Source organism: Sparus aurata, chromosome 24, assembly GCF_900880675.1.
Source record: "Sparus aurata chromosome 24, fSpaAur1.1, whole genome shotgun sequence".
NCBI lineage: Eukaryota > Metazoa > Chordata > Actinopteri > Spariformes > Sparidae > Sparus > Sparus aurata.
This window is the reverse complement of record NC_044210.1, coordinates 8,845,016-8,868,666: the sequence shown is the minus strand read 5'-3', so window position 1 is coordinate 8,868,666 and position 23,651 is coordinate 8,845,016. Positions and strand designations below refer to the sequence as shown.

Here is a 23,651-nt window from a genome sequence, read left to right as displayed (position 1 = left end):
TTGGAGCTACATCCAGTAACTTCTGTTTACCTTGCTAAGGGCAACTTTGGCAACTCTTAATCTATTCCCACCATCTAAGGAAGTAAAGACCCAGTGAATTACTTATTTATTTTTCAGGGAAATGTCCCCACAACAGCAGGGAAAATAGGCAAATAATAGGTAAAGTATAGGTAAGCAAATGCTTATTTGTCAGCGCAGCTCAGAGCCAGTATGACCATTATAAAACGAGACAAAAAGAGGAAGACATCCACTCCCAGGTTGCTCATTTGTTTGGTACCACTCATTCCTGACATCTTACTTAATCCATGTAAATTGTGTGTCTCACTCTTCCTCAGCGTCTGTCTCAACACTTCCTTCCTGCAGTTTGACCACAGAGAGTGTCAAGGGAGAAGTGTGTGTTTTGCCTAACTCAGCTACCAGAGACGAGGTGCATGTGTTTATTCTCCTTCACACTCACGCCATGCTAGTTGAGCCCTGACCTTCTACAGCTGACATCCATCATGATATGCTGCCCCCTCCGGTTTGCCCCTCTGCAAGGTTAATGCAGTGGTCGACAAGTATGAATTATACGTGAAAAAACGTGTGTATCTGAGCGCCTGTGCATGCATGTGTGCGCTCTTAACAGACAAGTCCGATCGCAGCTGTTACCAAATGGAAATGCATGCTTATTGCCATGGCAACTGTGAGATCTGATGACCAGGAGTAGAGGCAAAGAACTGTTGGATTGAAAATGCATTTGTCCTGAGTCTTTACAGTTAATGTGTTTGTGTTTGTTTCCCGAGCACTAGATAGACTAGTTTCTCTCCTCCTAATGGATTTTTCTGTTGTCCATCTCACTTCTATTTTCATACAGCACCGGCCAGGCTTTCTGAGCTCCTTCTTAGTTCACTGCAAAGCTTTCAGCTCGAATACAATATTCATAACAGGCTACTGACCTCTCCAGAGCTGAAGTCATGACAGAAATCTAACTTTTCTTTTAATAAAAAACAAAAAAAACAAGAAGCTCTCCAACTGAATATTCTCACTTAAATCAATACTTGATGAAACGACTTATTACAATTTTTCTCAGCAGAAGAGAGGAACTTGCTAACGAATCAAACTCGAGCAGCAGAGCAATCGTGGCTATGATCTATGGAGGATCTTTGAAATGATAAATCACAGTGGGAAGCAGAGCTGTTTTTACACTTCTGAGAATGAGAGAAAGAGTCTCATGAGCATGCGTTTTGTATTCACATGGTGAGGGGTAATGTGTGATGTCAGATCATTATCAGATCATTTTCTCATTTAGATTCAGGGAAGAATGAAAGCCATTACAGAGAAGCTTAAAGGACAATATCAAAACCTTTCCCCCTAACGTGATCCATTTCCATAAGATTAATTTCATCGTTACAAATTAATTCTGGCCATGTTGGAAAAGAAAAATCATGCAAAATTGAGAGACACAAAGCATCCCTTGAAGGAACACAAGCTTCTATATGTTAGTGCTTGTCAATAATGCACCACTCCTCCCTGCTGGTCTGGCTGTTTTTCTCCTCTTCGCAGAAGATGTGTGAAGACTCAGACAGGGAAGCAAAGTCATTCCACGTCTTTCCTCGGAGGCTGAAAACTCATCTCTTCAAGAAGCACCTCACACCTCCTCCCTTCCCACTGAATCATCTCCTCTTCTCCCTCACTGTCCCCCTCAACACACTCTAATTTGCTCTCATTAAAAATGAAATCCCCTCTACCTCTCATATTATCTTATTTTTAGCGCTCTGTTCTTATGTGATCATTCTCAGGTTACAGCAGCATTGTCAAGGCGCTCTGCTCCTGAACCATCCATTTTTCTGGGTTGTCGGTGGCAGTAAGTCGCAGAAATCCCAGCATCCTCTGATCTTGTATGCACTATACTGTTACCACTATAACAGAGGGTAAATTATTAAAATGTTAAATGCAAATGTTCTGTACTGTGTTATAGATATATCTATCGAACTTAGCATGTGAACCAGGCAGCCCGAGCTAATCTGTGCCTCAAGAGGTGACAGTATAACCCTGTAATATAGATGGTATAAATCCTTTAAAGGATAAATCACATATTATATTTTTCTTACTGTCAACAAATGAAATGTTTTAACTTTCCATATATCTGTGCATCACGGCATCATCATCATCATCAATTACAGAAACGTCAATGATTTTCAAGGCTTACAGAAAGGTTTGAACTGAATTGAATTATTAATGTAATGTTGAAACTTTTAATACACAAGTGTTACTAGTAAACATATGTATGCAGTCTTTGTAGGAAATGCTTATTGATGCTGTGCTGGCTCTGAACATTGGTAAAATGTGGTAAAATGCAGACATTGATTGATTCCCCCACGAATTTTTTTGGGCACATACTGTACACATGCAAGTTAGACACTCATTAACTTCAATGAACACACACTCGGGGCTCACCTCACTGAGGTAAATGAAGAAGGAGCAGGTGGATCCATCCACGCCGTAGTTTCCGTAGCAGGAATCAGAGCGCCACATCTCTTTCATCCACTGATGGGGGAAAAAAAGAGGAAAAGGCAAGATTAAATCCACTTCTCACACAAATCACCCCCTTAGCTCACCAACACTTTAATATCAGTAAAATATACGAGCCCACCGTGAGTTTTATCAGTGACCATAAAGTAACTCTACTCAGGCAATCACATTGACAGCCAAACAACTGCCATTTGGAGCTTTTTTCATTCTAATAATGGAGCACTTTCTGAGGATACAAAAAAAAGTCAGGTTGATTCCAGACGCTGTGGTGTGTGAGCAGCTTGAGATGCAAGGAGAATACATAATGCACAGTTGTAAAATTTAAAGCACTAGCTACCTGTACCTGTTTTCACTATCCTCATGAAAACAGTCCAGGCTGTTTTAGTGGCTCAGGATTATAAGTCATTGCCTTCATTCTAGAGAGTCAAATGGAAAATCTGGGCTTTAAAAATAAAAGAGATAATTTCCCTTTCATCAAACACATGTGCAAGTCATCCAGTGAAGCTGCTCAGCGGCCAACAGGAAGAGAAGGAGTTTGTTCTGGAGTAGCGTTCAAGTGTGACTGTGTGGGAATATATCAATGTGAAAATGGCCTTCTTGACTGAGAAGGAAGAACATGCATCCTCAATTAAAAGTTCTCAAAAACATCAAAAAGGATAGAAGAAGAAGTTGCATTTGGACATGGACCCTGAAAGGAAAAGTGTCCCTCTATGTTTTCCCTTTCAATTTGATCCCTAACATGGCAGATTTCCATGGCACTGCCATGAATGACATGCTGGGAGACATGCAAAGTGCAAGCACTGCTGAGCTAAGATGTGGACTGACAGCTATCCTGCTTAGTTCATAGACCCAAGTACATCATGCACGCTGACTTACAGTAACCTAAGGGAGCAGGCACCCAGGGAAATGTGAAAATCAAGTTTTTCAAGCTGTTCACAGAGGGGAAACCTGGCAGATGGGCTTGGATCAGAGTTGCTTGGATGGTTAAGGCATGGAGATTGTACTTCATTTGTTTAAACGACAAGCGAAGAGCTCCCTAAACTGGGAAATGGATTTGTCAGATGTTATAAACTGTGTACATAGTTAAACTGCTGTGGAAAACCAGTTATCTGTATTATAGGGCCTTTCTGAAACGGGGCTCATGTACAGATTCTGTGTGTCCTGGTGTGTGTGGAGAGTGAGCTTTGGCATCGGCTGGCGCCCAGTTGGAAATGCTGATAGTATCAGTGGAGGATTGGGACTGGCTGAGCAGATGGTGTGTATGATAGGGCCCTATCAGCTCCAGGGAGACCCGCCGCACACGGAAAAACAGAAACGTTGGACTGAAATTGTGCATACATCTGTGAGCGTGTGTGTGGTTTGCGAGTATGCACCTGTATCTGTTGTTGACACGCTAGGGCCCCATTGTCCGGACAACTGAAATGAAACCTGCCTGCCACTAGACTTTCCGCACATTGCACACTGCTATTATGGGGCTGTTTGTATTTGTGCTGTAACTTAAGAGCTAAAAGGTGAGTGAATATGGGTCATATGTCAGTCAGGTGACCAGAAAGATAACTGCAGTAATACACTGGATGATTAAATGGGTAATAGTTTGCTAATTAGCTGATAACGCTTTCATTTCTTGAGGCAAAGAAGTAATTATGAAAAATAAAAAAGGGGGCATGTAGAGTTTTTGACCACTAGTAGCGCTATGGAGCAATATTTTTGTCATTTGGTTTCAGATTTGTTTGTTTCATGAACACAAGGAGGCAATCTGTACATGCACTTTAGGTCACTACAAAAATATTACTATTACACTGATCCACACATCAAAACATAGCGGGCACAGAAGAAGAAGAGTCTAGGTCTCAAATACACAATATGTTTTGGTAAGGGATGAATTTAAACAAAAATTGTGTTTGTTTTTTATGAAATCTTAACAGCATACCTTTAAGTAGGACAAGCATCTTAAAAATGAAAATTAGACCCTAATGAAGTATTAATTTAAAGTATTTACATAAATTGTGGATGAAAAAAGGAAACCACCATCACAAAAACAAGCTTATGTAACTTCTGCTGGAAAGAGACCACTTTGGCAACAAGACTCATTTGCAGGTTATTTTACATGTGTATTGTAGTAATAGGAAAAGGGTCAGTAAGTCAACAAAGTAACTCAGTAATAAAGTTTCATCTTTCAGAAGACACGTTCTCGATCAAGTGGTACAAAACATCTCAGTACCGCTTTAATTGAACTTGCCAGCTGCAGAAATGTATTCCAAACACCCGCATTTCTGCTATATGATCAGAGCTGGCATGCTACCCGATTGTTTCAGATCTACGCAGAATTCTGCCTTCCATTTCGATAAATATCAAACTGCAGCATTATTTACAAACCAACAGTCTGCACCACTTTCCTGAAAACTCCTGCATATCAAATCAACACAATTTATTACCACTCTGTGTAGAGGCTACACTCTTGATGCGCGAGCGATACGATGGAATAAAATCCTAGTTTATATTTCTGCCGTTTTTGCTCTACTCTTCCCAGAAGATCATTTGTCAGTCAAACTGTGTGGGTTTCTAGGTACAATTTCGATTCAATTAGTTTGCTGTAGCTGGTGCTCTTTTCTTGCTCAGGCTGCCTACCTAGTTCTTCCTTGACTTACTCCAAGCTGACCTCTTTGCAGATATGAAAGCAGTGTAAAAGACAGACACAGAGTGAGATGGAGAGGCCGTCTTTATGTGTGTTTGCACTGTATGCGATTCACCTTGAGCTTGCCCTCGCAGTGAGGAAAACCTTCCAGAGCCGGCAGCTCGCACTTCTCCTGGGCTCCATTTAGGAGGTCTGGACAAAGACAGGGGAGAGAGAGGGAGAAAATCAATAAGGTTAAGTCAGTCGGCTGCAAAATTCTTTAACTGTCTGTAGCTTTTACAGGATGTATGAGCCTCACACTGGACTAAGGCAGATGCATCTTCAGCATTTCAGGAACACAAGTTTCTACTCTGCAGTTCACAGTGTCTTTCCCTTCAGAGGTTTAAAACATCTTTGCCTGGAACTGGGGAGAGCCCAGTGATTGGCTTTCTAAATATCATGTGTGTATAATATCTCTGGACTGATGAGAGTTGAGGTTAGAGTAAGGGACCACTTCAAGCCAATGAGGCCATCATCCAGGAAAAAGAAAGAAGTGTGTAACCTAACTTCAAGCTGCTCTATGTGAGTGTGCTGAAGAATAATTCCCAACAGATAAAAATGCACTGGACTGAACTGCAGCCACGGCAGCTGTGTCACATGTTTACTTCTAGCTTCGACCACTTTCCCAAGATTCCTTTATTCACGTTGTTGACAAATTCACTGTTAAACTGACCAAGCTTTCCTGGTTAACAAATGTATGTTATCCCTTAAAAATGTGTATGTGTCTACCAAACAGCATTTTGTGATTTGTATTGGTATTGTAGGTCTTAATTGGACAAGAAGGAACAGATACAATGAGCTTTCATATGAGGGGCCGACTTTACTTATACAACACATAGTTTGGTCTGAACAGCTATGTGTGATCGATCTGGATAAAGAAATGCAAATTTCACCTGCCATTTTCAGTATTACTAGTATATCACAGCTAAATAGCTTTCTTTAGGACTGAAAGGAACTTCCAAACATACAGAGTGGCTGCCTGCCAATGTAGCTTGTACATAAGTAGCTTGTAGAAAAAAACTGCCATCCCCTGGCATAGATATAGGGTCATTTGGCTGTTCGATGGTGTCAATTTGCTGTCCAGCTCAATAGACAGATATAGCGAAAGATAGAGGACATTGCATTTTAAAGCCGTTTTTGTAAAGCAAAGGTGATAGCCTCTGCTTGATAACTCAATATATTTATTCTCATGGTTATTCTCGTGGTTTAAAACCTTGAAGTTGCTCATGTGTTTCCTCTTGTGCAATAACAAGGAGACATACAAACACATGAATAGTGTACAATAGAGCAGCGGAACAAGGTTAATGAGGATGTGTCATGTTTATCTAATGGCTAATAAATATTGGTTTTAAAACAAAGACAAAAGAAAATCAGGCTGTACAGACTTATGTTTAAAAAAGTCAAAAAGACATATTTCCAGCACGAGCATTTCTACAGAGCCAAACTGAGGCTTCAAAACGTATTTAGTTTGTAGGTTTCATCACAGATGCTACATCGTTGTTTTCAGCAATACAATAGGTATGGCAATGTCAGGTCAGTCTGTTGGTCCAACAATTACACATTAGTTCCTGACTGAATTATCTCACTTACTACTGGATGGTTTGCCAGTACGTTTTGTAATCATATTCAGAACATATTCTTGGTTCGGGTTTTTAGTGTATCTTCTGATAAGGCTGCTACTCAGCTGTACTTTGTGTTTAGTGCTTATTAGCAAATGTTAGCATGCCATCAAGCTAAACAAAGTTTTGTGGTAACCATTACATCTGATAACCTCGGCATGTTGCATTGTCATCGTGAGGATGATCCCATTAGCATTTAGCTCAAAGTACCACTGTGGATAAGTATAGCCTTCCGGAGCTGCTAACATGGCTGTAACCAAGTGGTAAAATCTCTGCACGTCAGGCTTGTCGTTATAAGTAAGTCAGGGATTGACAGTTGGAGACTGCCCATTACTCTGTGGTCAGGGATGACTGTCAGCCAGCAGAATCACCTTTGGCTTGGCAATCTCAACTCCATAACGACGGAAACCGCAAAGAGCAGAGAGCTTGGCCAGTCCAGCCCGCAATGATGCAAAAACAGGTCGAGGAGCAATTTAGACATTTCTACAATAAACAAAATTTACACAACTGCAGTGAGAGAGCCACTTGGATATCTTTTCCTCACTGCGTTCAGCATCACCATGGGATTAACATTCAAGGCTTGCATGCAGGTTTCCCTTCCATATAATCACCTTTTTGATATCCCCATTCAGAGATGTTAACGTCATCACCACTGACCTTTATAGCCGGAATATAAATAATGCATCATGGTAGACTGTGCAGTGAATAGATAAAAGCTTAGAGGCAAACACCAGACTGATGTAATGAGGTGGTGGGTGGCGTTTTAGGGGTGTGTGTATGAAGTTAATCAGCGGCTCCAGTACTGGGTCAGGCTTCTGTTGGGGGTGTAGGGTGGAGGCTCAAACTTAATAATCATCTGTGATTCTGTTTATTTGCACCAACAAGCTGCTGCAGAAAACAGATAATCTACTGGTAAACTTTTTTCCTCTGCCCCTCTTTCTGCTCTGCCTCCATCACGTACATTAGTGAGGAAAACATATTTCACTGACACACTCTGGCTTGCTCCCTCAGCCGTGTGTATCAAGGAAGAATAAGTGGTGATGACACACCACAGAGTACTGCAACTTAAAAATGTCACCAGCGCGATGGAAAGCCACCAACACGTTTCCACCCTCTGCTTCAGTCATGATCTAGGGAAGGAGACGAGGGGATATGGGGTCCATTTATTGGTTGTGTGAGGGTTTTATGCCCTTCAAAACATGAAGTAAATGTGTTGACTATGACCTTTATGCACTCATAAATCTAGAGCAGGATAAGGGATGTTTGCGCTCATCTCATGTTTAGATTTCCTCATCTGGAGTCAATTGCACTTCATTTGGTGGGTAAGCCACGCTGCACAAGTAAAATAGATAAAGCAGGGATTTGTCCTTATAACTTCCTATAAAGTCATATTTCTTTTGTGCAATCAAAAATTACAATGGCTATCTGTAATACAGTATGTAGAATATCAATACTATCAGTACTACTTATAACTCAACAAATGTACGGCTTTCAAGGTATTGTGTTTTGTCCCCCTGGGATGGATCAGTAATCCCACAGATAACTCCTAATAGGTTCACTGGACCCCCTTCCAGACAAACCTGGCTCACACACTGTTCAGTGCTGTGTAATCAAAATCAATTGCGTCTATTATCTTTGAATACTCCGTCTGCAAGAAAGAGGAAATGACCGAAAAGTGGAAGTCCGCCTACCACTTTGATTTTATCAAAAAGCTGACACGTACATCCAACGTCAGCACTGTTTGTTCCCATGACTGATGAACACGATAGCTTAGTTTGGAGGGACAATAGAAAACTAATCTCAATTTCAGCCAAAGCAGATGGCTATAACAAGCCAACTAATAACGGCAATTTTGAACTCAGTAACAAGGAGTAACAAGTGTTATTTTTCCATGACTGTTTACACTGTTGGTGAGTAATATGAATTGAATGCGGTGGGGTTAAAAAGAGAAGAGGTGGGAGGCCAGTAAAGCCATTCCTAATGGAGTCAGCCAGTCACAAGATGAATACAATACACAATAAAAGGCTTCTTATTGTTTCAAAGAGCTGAAGCAGTCGAGCAACAAATGGGAGGACTGAAGTCTTTTTTCTAGAGACACCCAGGGCCAACCCAGACAAACAGAACAGTATCAACTGATATATTAAAGGTGCAATATATAAGTTCAGTTCATAACGTTAAAAGAATTAACTAAAAGTATCAAAAAGAATTAACTAAAAGTATCAACAGAATGTGAAGAAATTACTTTCTTCCAACATTGTCTCAGCCGCTATGAGCTGTGTAGAAGAGATATCTACTAAAGCTAGCATGCTAACCAGCTAGCCGTGGGCCTGAGAACCTGTCTCCAATTGCTTCAAAGCTCCTGTGCACGCGCCGTAAACAGCAACACTCCCCTGGTAGTCAAACAGCTGTACTACTGAGCTAACAAGCCAACAGTAGTTATAGTCATGGATGTACCTATAAAAATACAATTTAGCAGCAGTTAGCCGTTACTCTGGTGATATGTGGCCATTTCTTACATATCGCACCATTAACCTTTCATGACTGAACTCTGTGTTGCGTCAACCTCAGCCTGCTAGTTTTACAGTGCTGCTGTCCTTCACCACAGCTAGGCTCTAACAGTGCAAGCATTTTGCTTCACTTGAAAGCGAACACTGAGCATGTGAGAAAACGAATGTGAAAAATGATTTGGTTGCATCTGTTACCATCTCTGTTCTCACACTCAGTGTGTCAAAAATTATCTGAGCTTTGATGGTGAGAACTGTTATCTGTCCTCTATCTTCTCGTTAGCAAAGAATGAAACAGGAAGCAGCTTCTCTTTAAAGCCCCCGCTCATGTTTAATCAAATAATATTCAATCAAACTTTAGGTACATAGAAGTATCAGATCAGACTCTAGCTCTTTTTGTCCCAACCTGTTCTTTTTTTCCTTCTTTAATTTTATTGCCTTTGTGTCTTCTGTTTTTCTTTAAATCAAATTGTGGTGATTTATTGAAAGAGACCTGACTTGAAATTCGTTATTTGGTAAAGTGGCTGTTCTGAGTAGCACGCAAGAGTGGGTTGCTGTTATCTCATCCTTCACACACCCATTCATCCAGTCAGTCCACCAACCAACCAACCAACTCAGGCAGCCTGTCATTCACACTGTCATTCAGCCAGTTGTCCAGCGAGCGCCAAAGCCACCAGGCGAATCTTCTCCTTGCTTTAATCAAGCAGAAGAAGCTGCTGCCAAGGAGAAGCTAAATATAGCTCCCTTCATAATCAAACGCAGCAGAGGTGCTGCTGTTTCAAAGGAGATGATTCCTCATCATTCACCTAGGACAAAGATGGAAATCAATCCGGCCATACCTTCACCTGCCTCTTTCCCTTCACATCCATTTACATTCAGTGGCTTGTCCAAACACTGGCTGCTTTGCTTTATGTTTAAAGCAAAACACCTTGACAGAGTGTCAAGCAGCATTAGCACATCGAGACATCGACATACAGTGTGACTGAATATGGTGATGTGAAGTGTGACAGACACAACTTCTGGATGACAGGAGGCGATTAGCTGTGACATAACCACACTTCTGTCTAGCAAACACAGGAACAAAGACATCATGGAAAAGAGGTTCATATAGAACTAACAGCTAAAGTCTTCAAATAGTTCTAATAACATTTTGCACTCAGTGTGTAAAGAAAAGCCACAACCATGGTGAATGATATGTTATGATACAGAGAGTGAACAGCATATAAATAGAAAAGTAATGAGGTAAAATGTAGATTAAAGAGAGACTTGAAACGTACAGAGAAAACCAGAGGCAGAAAACAGATGAGATCATTCAAAGTTACGTAAGACGTCCGAGAGCCTCTCATAGTACTGAGGTCACCATTAGCCTGTTCCTAGCACACACTGTTGGCCATCTGATAGCCCTTAAATAGCACGATCTCTGAACAATAAGTGATACTACACACATACACAGGGTAATTTTTCCCTCTCCGTCCATGTGTGAGTCTGTTTGTCCAAGACCATGAGGTAATCTGACATTTGACAACTCCCGAATTAGATTGAGGACATCTGGTTTATGTTATTCTCTCTTGTGTAGTTCTCTGGCGTTTTTTTTTTTCCCCTTGCCCCTAACTGGCTCTCATTGGTTTAATTCTCAAGTACAGTGAAGCAAAAAAAAGGCAGGTTTGATGACACAAAAACAAACTGAGTGTGACAATTTTCTTAACAGAGAAATCTCAGCAATGACAAATGTGATTTGAAGCGAATGAGAGATGAAAAAAAAAAGGTGAAAAGTTCAGCTTTCCTCATCTCCGTGTACTCTGATCCGGTGGCTTTGAAACGCTAATTTTGGATGCACTTTGTAAGAGGAGGCAGAGGTATTGGAGTGTGAGTTTGTGTGAGTTTGTGTGTGTATGAATCTCTGCAGCAGCTTATCAATTAGACTGCAAGCAGGTCAGCTGATGGACGATCTCCTCTCAGCTACAGGGTATCAACAGCTGTGCAGGTGGAAGGAGGTGGGGAGATAATCACGCTTCTGGTGTGGAATGAGAAAATCTATAGGAATAATTATTTTATAGGCCTTTTACTCACTTCCATACAACTGTTTTTTTCAACAAATGCAGTAATAGTTTCCTTGGTGACATTTTGGCGCTTTCTTGTGACATAAATGAGTAAATTAGTTGCCGCTGCAGAAGCAAAATGAAAAGATAGTCTGTCCAAAAAAGGCTTGGAACAAGGCTTGGCGAGGTGCATGTGACCAACATGTTGCATTTATATTGTATAATGTGCAGTTCTTATTAATATTAACTGGATGGATTTTCCCCCCTAATAAACTCATAATCATTAGTCTGTTAGTGTGGCAAATTTGAGTAAAAAGTCCTGTTTTAAACCCAGAGCTGCCCTGATTAGTTAATCAACGGATTAGTCAAACAACAACAGCTACTCCAAAGTGAGGATTTGGGGCTTTTCTTTGCAATACATGATACTTAACTGAGGTTTGGACTACTGGTTATTACAAAACAAGACATTTGAACACAACCAGTGAAAAGTATAGCAGGTATTTTTTACTGTTCTCTAATATTCTATCAACGGAAATAATGAATACAATTGTATGGGGGAAGGCCTAGTGGAAACGTGGCATTGCAAGAAACTGCTTCTTCCATCACTGATGTAATAACCACAATAAGTGATTTTACTGATGTGTTATTATGTCTTTATTTCTCTTCAATTGTCCTTCATTGCAAGCTCAGTGCTTTTGTCCATGTCGGTGTCCTTTAGGAATGATGACTACATTTATCCAGCAAAAAGCATAATGTTGCCATTGAGTCAGTTATTTAATTCATTTTGAGCCTATCTTCGTTTATAATTTAGCAATTTCGCACCTTCAAAAGTATGCTGAATGAGCTATATGCAGTCCCTGTTTCCAGTGTATCCATCGACTTAAAGACAACCATCTCTGAATTAAGTTCTGGATTTGTAAGGAGCATCCTTTTCTCTTTTTAAATAAGGGAAGCTTTCACAGCATTAAAACCTGTACTCTGAACTGACGCTGTCTTGGAACAGGTTAGCCAAAATCCTGAGCCAATTCCAAAAGATAGCTGGTTGACAGACTAATCTCAGACGTCATACAGACACTAGATAATAAGATGACTGCCCTTTCATTTCCATCAACTAGTCAGAGGGGAGAGGAACATGAAAATGGTTCATGCAGAAACACACAGCAGCCTTACTGTTTCTCTCATGGGTGCCTATGGCGAGCTTTTATTGTTCACATTCAGTGGAACCTCCCAAATTAATTCTACCCAAAACCCACAGGTCCAGGCTCTACCACCTGAAGGCGCACAGCAGTGTAACACACACCAGAGGAGCTTCTCAGCATGAGGGGCACGTGTTTGGAGCTAGTCAAAACACATGTTCCGCACTGCCTCTGGTCCACACAAGTCCTGGAGGCAACAAAAATCCAAATTTCCCCATGTAGCCCTGCTCTCCAGCCCACATCGAGCTTCCTCTTTCTCTCCCTTCCTCTGCTGCAAAGAGCACAACATCTGTTGTCTGGGTGCAATCAATCCCTCTTTTGTGCTCGATGCAATCTGATCGGCCCTCTGTTCTCTCCGAAGGAGAAGATTCAAATTTTTGCACCAAGAGCGGTGCAAGGACCCACGAGGCGGCCAGAGAACCTTGATTAGCTCACATCATTGTAGAGCTATGAGTAATGTTCCACTGCTGATTTGTGACAAATGGTGGAGCGTTTTGGGGTTTAAGCTGTGAGACAAGGCGGACTTTTGAGTGTTGTGTCGCCAAAGAACTTGTTGTGACGAGAGGGGCATTGGGTGAAACTGAGAATGGTGAACAGCATTATTTAAACTAAAAACAGTTACATGCAGGTGTTATAGAAATGACCTGTTCGGTCACCAGTGAGACATTTGCGTTTCCTGTAAATAATGAAATGAGCAAAAGCTCAATCTGTTTCAGTTTAACTCTCGGGCACTGCAGTGGAGCTCAAAATATTCTGCGTGTTGTCATTAGCGAAGCAGCCCGGGAGTCACAGAGCTGCATAATGCAGAACCAAAAATATTATCTCACTCATAGCCTTAAGCTCCTTGTGAAGTGTGAATACATGTGTGAGCTTAAAACAGAACTATGCATCTATGTGCTGGCACACAGCTGTCAGTCTGTGCATCAGTGCGTCTTTGCATTCCACTCTCGGTTCAATTGCACCTTCATCTGCTGTTCTCCATCTTCAAGTTTGGATCCTGGAGAAAAATCATCGGCAGTGAATGTAAAGATGAAGCTGCAGGTGCTGTGGATGTTTGTGTATGTAATGTTCACATGTGAGAGTGAAAAAAAACGGGGGAAATGGCTGATATTTGGGAAAAGGAGGCAATGCACATCACATTCTGACAGGAGCGAGGCTGTGGCTTTAACCAGCACGACAACAATACTGGCACAGAGAAAAGAGGAGACAATGGAGGAAAGTGGATGCAGAGGGAGTTTGAGTGCCGCATACAAAGAGAAGCAGAGCCATACAGTATGTGGAGAACAAGGACAGAGAAGGGTGGTAGAGAATACAATGACAATGGGTGCATGGGGGGGGGGAAGAATGGTACACATTAGTGTGGAAACCCTTACGTTCCATGTCCAAAACACACCCTGAAATTGCTCAATATTTCTAAAATTCCCTGCAAAAGAGTCATCAACTTGAGCTTAGGAAGGAGGGAAAACATAAGCCGAGAGTGACGCTGTGAAAAAGTGGGGTGCACGTGTCCTAGCCAATGCTGTCTTAGCCCCAGATGTTCCTCCCATCCCATCCCAGCCTCCTCAATCTCGCCGCAACCTCGAGAGGGACGAGCCTGCCTGTGGGTGGAGAGAGAGGATGTGTGTGTGGTTGTGGTGGCAAGGAGCCCTGCTCTATGGACATATTGCATGTGTGTGTTTTCCTAGAGCGGCCTCAACTCACCTGTGATTTGACTGATTCAAATTGATTTTCTTCAGATGATTAGTATTGTTTTTCCTGCGGCTAGCTCTGGCCCTCTGTTGCAGTGCAAAACACTGCAGTGTAAGGGCTAAAAATCTTTATTTCACACGCAAAGGGACAAGTTAAGACACCCTCAAAGTTTGAAAATATAGCTGTTAAGGGGAGTCTAAGGCCGGTGTCTCTGTTCACACACAAGAATCACTAGCACACTGGGCATCTTATGTGCAAAATGTAATGCAAAAGTTAAAGGGGCACTCTGTGGTTTTTGAGAAGAAATACAAAATCAGAATTTTAATATTTGCAATATGAATAAGGTGATAATACTAACCTAGGAATATTAATCTTTCAAAAACTGAATAAACAAGCTTTTCTCAGAAAAAATAAGGTGTCTTGTGTCTTATGTCAATGACAATCATTCTCTTCTGATTAAAATGTCTTCCCCAAAACTACGCAATGCTCTTTTAATAATAATTTAATTAGCTAACTTCTGGTTAGAGGCCATATCTACTGTAGTGTGTGTTATTGAGTGGGAAATATATTTTAGTGTTGTTTAATTATTTTGGTTCAACTGTTAAATTTGGTCAATGGTAAGGAGCAGCGTCCTCTGCAACAACGGGTCAGTGGAATTTTTCTTCTGCTGTTTAAACGCATAAAATACAATTTAACATGAAAATGGCTCCGTGGATTATTTTTTCCATCCAGTTGCTGATATGAAGGCGTGACGCAACAAGATAAGGATCTAGACAAACTTAAGCCCACATCTCTATCTAAAATGTCTGACAGGAATTATATTTTTGGAGAGTGACTAAGTATTGTAACAATCTGTTATCACATACAGACCTTTAATCTAAGTGAATCTGCTCAACTGCAATCATACTGGTATCTCTGGTATGAACCATTTGAATGACAGGCTGCCAGTAATAGTGTGTATTCTCCGTTTACCTTTCTGTCTCCAAGATAAACAACACCGCCTAACATGGCTGCAGACCTACAATCAAAATATGTTGTATATACTGAGATTCTTGTGCCTACAATTTTGAGGTATGATGGAATGTTTTTAAAAATTGTACTTCCAGGAGGACTGTGATTTAAGCATTAAAGTGTGAAAAATAACATGAGCCCTGTCAACAACACCTCGGGAAGCGTTCTCAGGCTCTACGCAGCGCCAGCCAGGAAACTTAATGAAAGCAAAGCTGTCTGCACTTTCTTGCCGTTTGTTTACAACTCAACTATAAGAGACTCTCCGTATGGGAGGCGTCTCTAGGGAGCTGCGATAGCACAACACAAGATCGTGGCACCAATTCGCTCTTGAATACGTGGTTTGGTTTTCTGCAACAGATTCAATGCGCAGATAGAAAATATGCACACTCTCTGACAGACGCAGTGGAAGAGCTTGTCTGTGCTTGTCCCCCCTGTTGCTCCACGTCAAGCTATCAAACACGCGGGTGAGCATAAGTTGTGGAAGATCTGGAGAAGAGAAACACTTCCTCTCCAGTTTTTTTAAATCAAAGGCGTGAAGATTCAGGTCTGGTTGATCTAATTACAGGTTCTCACTTTACTGTGCTCAAGATTTTCATGATATTCAACCCAATTTTAACATTATCTATGGTCATTTTTCACCAACAGCAATTCAATATATTATTTCTCTGTACTGTTGTTTTTTGATAGGTAATGGCAGGGTCTTCCATTTGCACACTGGATTCAAACTGCAAGGAATTTAGGAAACATAACATCCCCATTTAGATTTTTAAGATAATATATGTGACATTTCCAAATTAACATGCTGAAAAAAGTTATGTTTCAAAAGAAGTGTGATATATATTTGTTGAGTTGTGTATCACATTATCCCAAATGTTTCCAACAGTAACCATCAGTAATCCAAAATTGTATTCAGGATACGTCAGAGTGAGTAATCAAGAGATTTAATGAATTACCCTGGCTGGAACATCTGCCTGAATCATGTCAGATAGATTTTCATCAGCAATGGTGATTGTTTAAACAATGAGGACAACTCCCATTATTCCATCTTACTCCGAGACATCATCAAACTACAGCTTTTGTTTGCACCGTTTTGATTAAAAGAACTCCTTTGAATTTAAAATGTAATTATGAAGCAGGCACAGAAAACACTTTGCATTGGTCACAGCTGACCCTGCCAGATAAACCGGGGCTAAAACATTTCAAGATCATAACTTTAATCTGCGTGAAAAATAAAAGCAGATATAAATAATTCCTCTAATCAACTTCATACTTCAGTAACCTTGTGGCAAAACGAGTTGAAAAAAAAGGTGAAAGTAAAATACTGGTATAAAATATCAACACTGCTACAAAGCTAATTCTAATACTGCTTTCGATTATATTGCTGAAAAAAACGTACATTAGGCCTGTAAAGTGGTGAGTGTTTGAAAGTGCGTGGGAGCAGACAGCAGCTCTCAGCAACTTATTAGCACTGAGTGGGCTGGTGTGTTTTTGTGTACTTTATTAGTATTGATCTGTACACTAAAGAAGTAAACAAGCCTTCCAGAACAGAATGGAGACCACAGTCTCTCAACATGTTTTCAGTATTAAAATGGTAATTGTATGGTGATTCAATTGTTCAGGTTTTGAAGGAAAGAATCCTGCAGTTTAACACAAAAGTTACGTTTGATACTGTAAGGACATCCGCTGAATGTTTAAAATGAAAATGAATTGCAAGCACCAATGAAATTTACAAGGTAACAAGGACACCTGCAATCCCCAGCAGAGACCCCGTCCTTGTCCCTTTCCTTTGTTGACATTGAGACCTTGGATCTCATCTTTCACTGTGAACGGCAAATGGAGATGCGAGCGGATCAATAGCTGGGAGAGACAAAGCAGCAAAGACGCCCTGAGCTGTGAAAGTACAGGTCTCTGTTTACCAAAAAGGCGAACCGTGTCAGAAAGACTGAACACAGCAAACCAGCTCAATGTCACTGGCGGCGTGGCTGAGATGCAAGAGATGTTGATAACTTTAAACAGTCGCGAGGGCTGGAGAAATACATCATAGAGGGTACAAAAATGGAGAAAAAGGAAAGCGAGGGCGGCCGCAAATCACTACCTGACCATTCATTACATCCGTCTCTACGCCTGTGCGTGTGTAGGAGGAGATCACATTTCCATGGCACGGGCCGGCCCACAGATGAAACACTGCTGGGGAGGTTGATTAGCCACATCAGCGAGACATGGCAAGACAAGGCATCACATACTGCTGTTGGAGCGAGGCCCATCTGCCTCCTGCTGAGCAGCAACCAAGGCCAGATCGACTTGTTTTCATCCTATAAGGGGTTTCGGTGCCTGCTGTCCTCCGGCTAAACGTAACAACACACAAGGCCGAAGATAGTTCAGTGCTGAGAAGGAGCTCGCGTTGCAGCAATAAACACGTGGCATGTCGATACCATGTATGCAGATTTTACAGCGCACACAATTGAGCCCGACTGTAAAGCAATATGAGGGGGCCACATTTTTGTGAGATGACCAATCGTAAGAAAGAAGCAGTGTTCTACGATGTGTGCACAGCTGTTAGTTTACATCAGCAGAAGGAGGAAGCAGAGGCAAAGTGTGAAGCTCGAGTTTCTGATGAAAAGGGGATCCAAGCTATAATATGTAGACAATGAAGGAAAGGATATTCAATGTATGTTTAAAACTTTTGTTTGAAATGCATCCGATTTTTGCCGTTCCAGCACTGTAAGCAAATCATCAGAGGCTTTGGGAAGAGTCCCAAAACATTTGTGGCGTTCATTAATGTTTTTCTTTCAAAATAGCCTCAACCACATTTGTGCAATGTGGGATTTCAGAGAGCAAGCACGGGGGAGGAAATGAAGAGGTATATCCACAATGTACTTTGCATTTCTTAGGAAATAAATACACTGGATTGTCAGATAAATGTGCATGTACAGTATATGAGTTCTATGATGCATTTCTGCCATAAAAAAACTGTCTATTCCTACAAGTTTTCAAGTGAAATATCTGACATTTGTTTTACAATGAGTCAAAAAGTTATTGTACTCTATAGTGAAAGCAAAAGCATCAATAGATAGATCTTTTTGTTCACTTCGATATGCTTGATGAAATAAAAAATGTCAGCAAAACAAAACATCAGATCAGAGAGGAGTGATAAGACTAACTTTTTCAAATCAATACATCAAACGCCATATTTCCATCACGTCTCAGTCTTTGTGGTATTTGTTCTACACTGTACTTAAATCTCACTGCTCCCTCCTCTTCTGCAGTGGTTTGCCGTGCAAGAGTCCTTGGCTCAGAAAATATATACAATCGAGGTGAAAACAGTGCATTCCCTGGGCTGCTGCTCAGCTCCATCTTGATAGCTCACTCTCTCTGAAAGCCAGGCGTGTTCCCCTCACTGTCCCGATTCTTATCTCTGTAATTGCCTTCCAGTCAGGGAGGAGGATAGCGGAGCTGGCAACGGCGCTGCCTGCCACCCACTCCAAGACAGGAGACATGCTCCAGTAGAGACTCCGGAGTGATGGGGCCTTTAGTTCATTGCCAAGAGAGATGCGGTTGCCGCTTTGTCAGCTTGACCCACATTCAGTATCCAAATGTTTTCTCTCAGGAGTGCTGGCTGATTTAAGTGAGCAGGACACTGCAGGTCTATTGACATGTGTCACAGGTCCAGGTGCTATCAGTCCCCAACACAGGGGCTCAAGCCAAGAGTGCCTCAACAATGGTATATTAGATAAGTGTCGACAGTTGCCAGATGACGAGCAGAGAACACACTGAGGAGACGACCCTCAAGAAAATAGTTAGCCTTAAACAGTTGCTTTAAATTTCCCCAACTAATTCTACTACAAAAGTTAAATACAAAGGGTCACATTCAAAAGGTGTCATGAGTGAATCTTAGTTTAAAAATATCAACAGAATGTGAAAAAGAAATAAAAAAAGAAAAAAGAGTTTTGACATTATTTCAAAGATGTCTATTTACTGTGCTGCAGAGATATCTACTTGTGTAATAAAATTAAATGGAAAGTGTACATGTAATTAAAATGATTCAAGTTACTGTTAAGGGGAAATGTTTTTGGAGTGTAGGTGGCTTGACTGCGACCTTTATATAGTTGTTTATTTTTTTATCTGATAAAATAAAAAATCTGATACGACTTATTTTTATTATGGGTTGCTGTTCTGATTATACCGGTTAATTGTTCTGTCTATAAAATGTGAATAAACAACAATAAAGCAATGCTTTCTTCAAGTATCAGTCCAAAAACTCTGCTCACTGCGAGGGAAGACCAACAAAACCCAGCAAATACTTGTGTTTGAGTGAGTTTTTGGCGTTTCTATTTGGAAGAGCGATTAATGGATTATCAGAATTGTTGCCAATTCATTATTGGTTGATTTTTAATCAGTGAATCAACATATTGTTTCAGCTCTGCTGACAGTCATAACTTATTTTTTACAGAAAATGATCTGGTTTTAAAGGCACTGGAGACACTTTATTAGGACTTCACCATCATCAATAGGGATGTCCCGATCAGGTTTTTTTTTACTCCGATCCCGAGTTGGAGTAAATGCCGATACCAAGTCCCGATCTAACACTTAGCTTTAACTAATATTTTCCATCATCACAAATTTGGCATAGAAGAATACAAACAATAATCCAAACTAAAAAAGCAGTGGGATGGCTGTGGCTCAGGAGGAAGAGCAGGCTGTCTAATTATCAGGAGGTTGGTGATTCAATCCTTGGAACTTGCGGCTGCATGGTGAAGAGTCCTTGGACAAGATACTGAACACCAAATTGCCCCTGAGAAGCCTCCGTAATCAGTGTAAGAAATGTGAACAGTGTTGTAAAGCACTTTGAGTATTCAGTGGACTAGAAAAGTGTAGTAGCGCCAACCAGATGGAGCAAGCTATGCACAATGCTCGGTGCACCAGATAATGAAAGGATGTGGTACTGTTGGTTTGCCAGTAATAGAAAATGGTTTCCAGGAAACAGGAAGTCAGGTTTTCATACCAAATCATGATAACAGTCAGAAGGTTGAGAATACGATGTAAATTTTCTTAATAACGATCACTTTTCATTTCCATTCATTACACTTACTGCGATTCAACTAAAGGTCTTAAAGAGAGAAGAACTTCCAAAGGCAGTATAAATATCTGATAATAAATGGCAGTGCAGTAGCTGTCATTAGGATTAGATCCATTCAAATGCAACTTTGTACAACTTAATCAGCCTAATCCAAGTCTACATATATTGCTTCAGAGCACAGACTCCACATTCCTACTGTCTAATGCTGCTCAAACAACTGAGTGCAACTCCCAGGATCCAAGAAAAACCAACACCTCGCTCTCTCAACTGGGCTGAATTCATCATCTAAAAGCTGGCAGGAAAATCAATGAAAACTAATAAAAGGGTCATGCAGCGTGAACGGAGGCCTTATTTGAATTATGTCCAAGGATGCGGTCTGGTCCTATAAAGTGCCTGGCGTGCAGTGTGCAATACTGGCAGACTTTAGCTGGTTGTATGCCTTGGGAATGTTTTTCACTAAGGGTTTTGAAATCAAATGAGGCACGTAGAAAGCAGCCACAATCTGCTTATCTTAATTTCTTTAATTGGCCTCAGCTACTATATGCTCAATGTGTACTTTCATATCTATGCAACAGGGTTTTTCAGAAGGAAGAAAATTTAGAAACTTGCCCAAACATGAGTCACATTTCACTGGAATAAAAGGACTTCCTGACTTCTTCTAAGGAACTGGAGAGGGTTACCCGCTCTTTTGTTCCTTTTCTCTTAGAGTTTCAATCCTTCGGGAAAAGATTTCTGCCTTCACCGAAGTTGTGTACAAATCCTAACCTACCCTCTCACCACAACATGCACTTGAATACTCCACGAGGCAAAAACAAGACAATGCAAAACATACCTGCCACGTTAACTTTTTCAGAGTTGGTGGCACTGGGCGTGGCAGTGCTGGTGCCGTTTGTCAGGTTGCCCCCTGTGCCGTTGTAGATGTTTTCCACCTTGGACTCAAGCTTGCCCAGCCTCAGCATGATGTTATCCAGCAGCACCGCAAGGGTCTTCTTCAAATCTGCAAGAAAGAATGTGAAGCATGTTATTTTTTTAGTTCTCCACCAAAAACTGGAACATCTGACAAAGAGACGCAGCACTATTTCTGCACCTGGTTCTGTTTTGCTAGCTCACTCGTCGATAAATTCCCAAATCACACACATCAGGGATTTATGAATTTCACAAACAAATTCAAAACAAATTCACACAAAGAAATTCTGGCAAACTATGTGCACTGCTGCCTTACATTTACATTGTACAAGTCATCTTTAAATACAGCTAGACACCTATTGAACTGTCTGAAAGAAGGCGATAACACCCCTAATCATGAATGATGTCTGATGTCTGTACTCAATTGATGTTAGCAAAACCAACAATTTGCATATATGGTTGTGACAATACAAGCATGACATCAGGTAGCCTCTGATTAGCCAAAAGCTAAAAAGTCTTCCTGACAAAAATCCCTGTTTCTAGATCTAACCCATTCACTACCATGACATAAATCACAGCATTCAAGCAACAGTGTCTGATATTTCATACATAAAATGTGCAGTATAAGGAATAGAAGATGTAGAAAACTAAGTTTTAGTCTTCTACAATGTAAGCATCAGTGTGGTGTTCATGTAATACTTCTGAAGAGAGCATGTGTGACTTATTAAATAGAATCTCATCTGTGTCTGATTAACAGGGCAATTAATCCTGACAAAGAAAAAGCGTCCACTTCTTTTATTATTATCAATGAGCGTCTGAACATGTACAACGGGGGACTTTTCATCTCCCACTTCAACATATCAGTGTATGTACTGCAGTCAGCTTGAGGCTCATTTAAATGTAAAACTGGAGCTTTGGGCGGCTTTGCGAGTGACCTCACTGTTCCATTTGGGTCTTCGCATTTCCAGACGGACAGACAGATAGGGCATACATCTAAATGTTAAGCCATGGCATTTCTGGTATTTGTCCGATACTTTAGCCTGCAGCGATTGTAATGACATTTACAGAATAATGTGAAGTTTAAGTTGCTGGAACTGTTATAAACACGACAATATCTTATTTCTTAATATCAGAAAGTCAAGAGGATATGATGTATCAGTGCATTGGCTTTCATGTGTGCAGAACCGATTCCGCGTGCATCACGCTTGCTCTCCTCAGATGATGATAATTGCAGCTTGTCTATCGCATACAAGCGCCACATTTTCCCTCACCGTGCTGCATTTGACACGCCAGCTTTCATCACGTCAGAGAGATTGGAAAGGGCACAACGAGCCCTGGCAGAGCGCACCAGCCTGATTCGTGCGGAGAGAAAACGCCAGAGCATTTGTCTGATTTGGACGAGCTGTGTGTGCTGGGAGGAGCAGATGTACAAGGAGCGGAGGAGCGAGACCGGGAAGAAACCAAACGGAAAGCTTTGGAGCAGCGGCCTTGCCAAGCTATCGGGCTGAACATAATTAGGAAAAAAAAGGGTGAGCCCAGAGTTAATGCCCCCCTCTGTTCACCTCTGGCACATAGGCCTGTGCCCGCTGACTCCAGGCTGCACATCTGAGAGGTTCACTTGGCTTGTTTAATATCTTAGCCAACGTCAACTTCTTCTTGTATGTATAATTGGCTTCATTTCTTTCTTCCATCTTTTGATGTAACACCATCTTTTTGAAGGCATCAGATCTACTGATCTTGTATTAAAGACTTGTAAGGCACTACATGTTTCTCTGATAATACACAGTAAGCCTTTATCAGCCTGGGTTCTTGTGCTGTGACTGAAGAAGTATAATGAGGCCATGAGGCCAAGTACAGTTCTAACTTAAGTCCACATTCCAGCCCAGACCAGATTTTTTTTTGTTTAATCCAGTTGACTTGGATGGACTTTAATCTGGCTCATGAGATTGTTTTTAACCCAGCTCCCGCAATAAAGTAACAATTTAGATACAGAATAGGTGGTTAGCGCCGATTTCAATATCTGAGGAGACTCGAGGCCTGCTCTCGAGATGACCGGCTGATTGTCCATTGTTCGGCATTGCAAAACAATGACATCAGGATATTACTTTTCTTACCTTCCAAATGGTGTGTTAATGGGCCTTAGGGTTGAGATTATTCTATGTGTAAACTGTGTTTGCTGGTGGAAATAAATCAGTATGTGTGGGCTGTCAAGTCTTAGTAGGCTTCTACAAAAATCAAAAACAAAATCAAGACATCGAATGAGAAATATCAGTTTTTGAGCATTTATCTGTGAGTGTACAGAAGCACAAGTGGAAGCATTACATACAGTGCCATGGCTGCTTTACTAACAGTGCTGCCAGGTAACCAGATGAGTAATAGCACACCTAGGGACACATTTCTGCCCGTCTCAATATGCCTTATCAAG

The 23,651-nt window shown here is 41.1% G+C and overlaps 1 protein-coding gene across 1 annotated transcript in view; it reads right to left on the bottom strand.

The window, feature by feature from the left end:
• The window catches only part of mgat5 (alpha-1,6-mannosylglycoprotein 6-beta-N-acetylglucosaminyltransferase), an 89,362-nt gene that overhangs the window by 46,768 nt on the left and 18,943 nt on the right, over positions 1–23,651 (bottom strand). The window contains exons 3-5 of the mRNA XM_030409957.1: positions 21,153–21,317; positions 5,262–5,338; positions 2,437–2,526 (exon numbers count right to left, since the gene is read on the bottom strand). Of these exons, the coding sequence (XP_030265817.1) occupies positions 2,437–2,526; positions 5,262–5,338; positions 21,153–21,317 (332 nt within the window). The remainder of the gene's footprint in view (positions 1–2,436; positions 2,527–5,261; positions 5,339–21,152; positions 21,318–23,651) is intronic.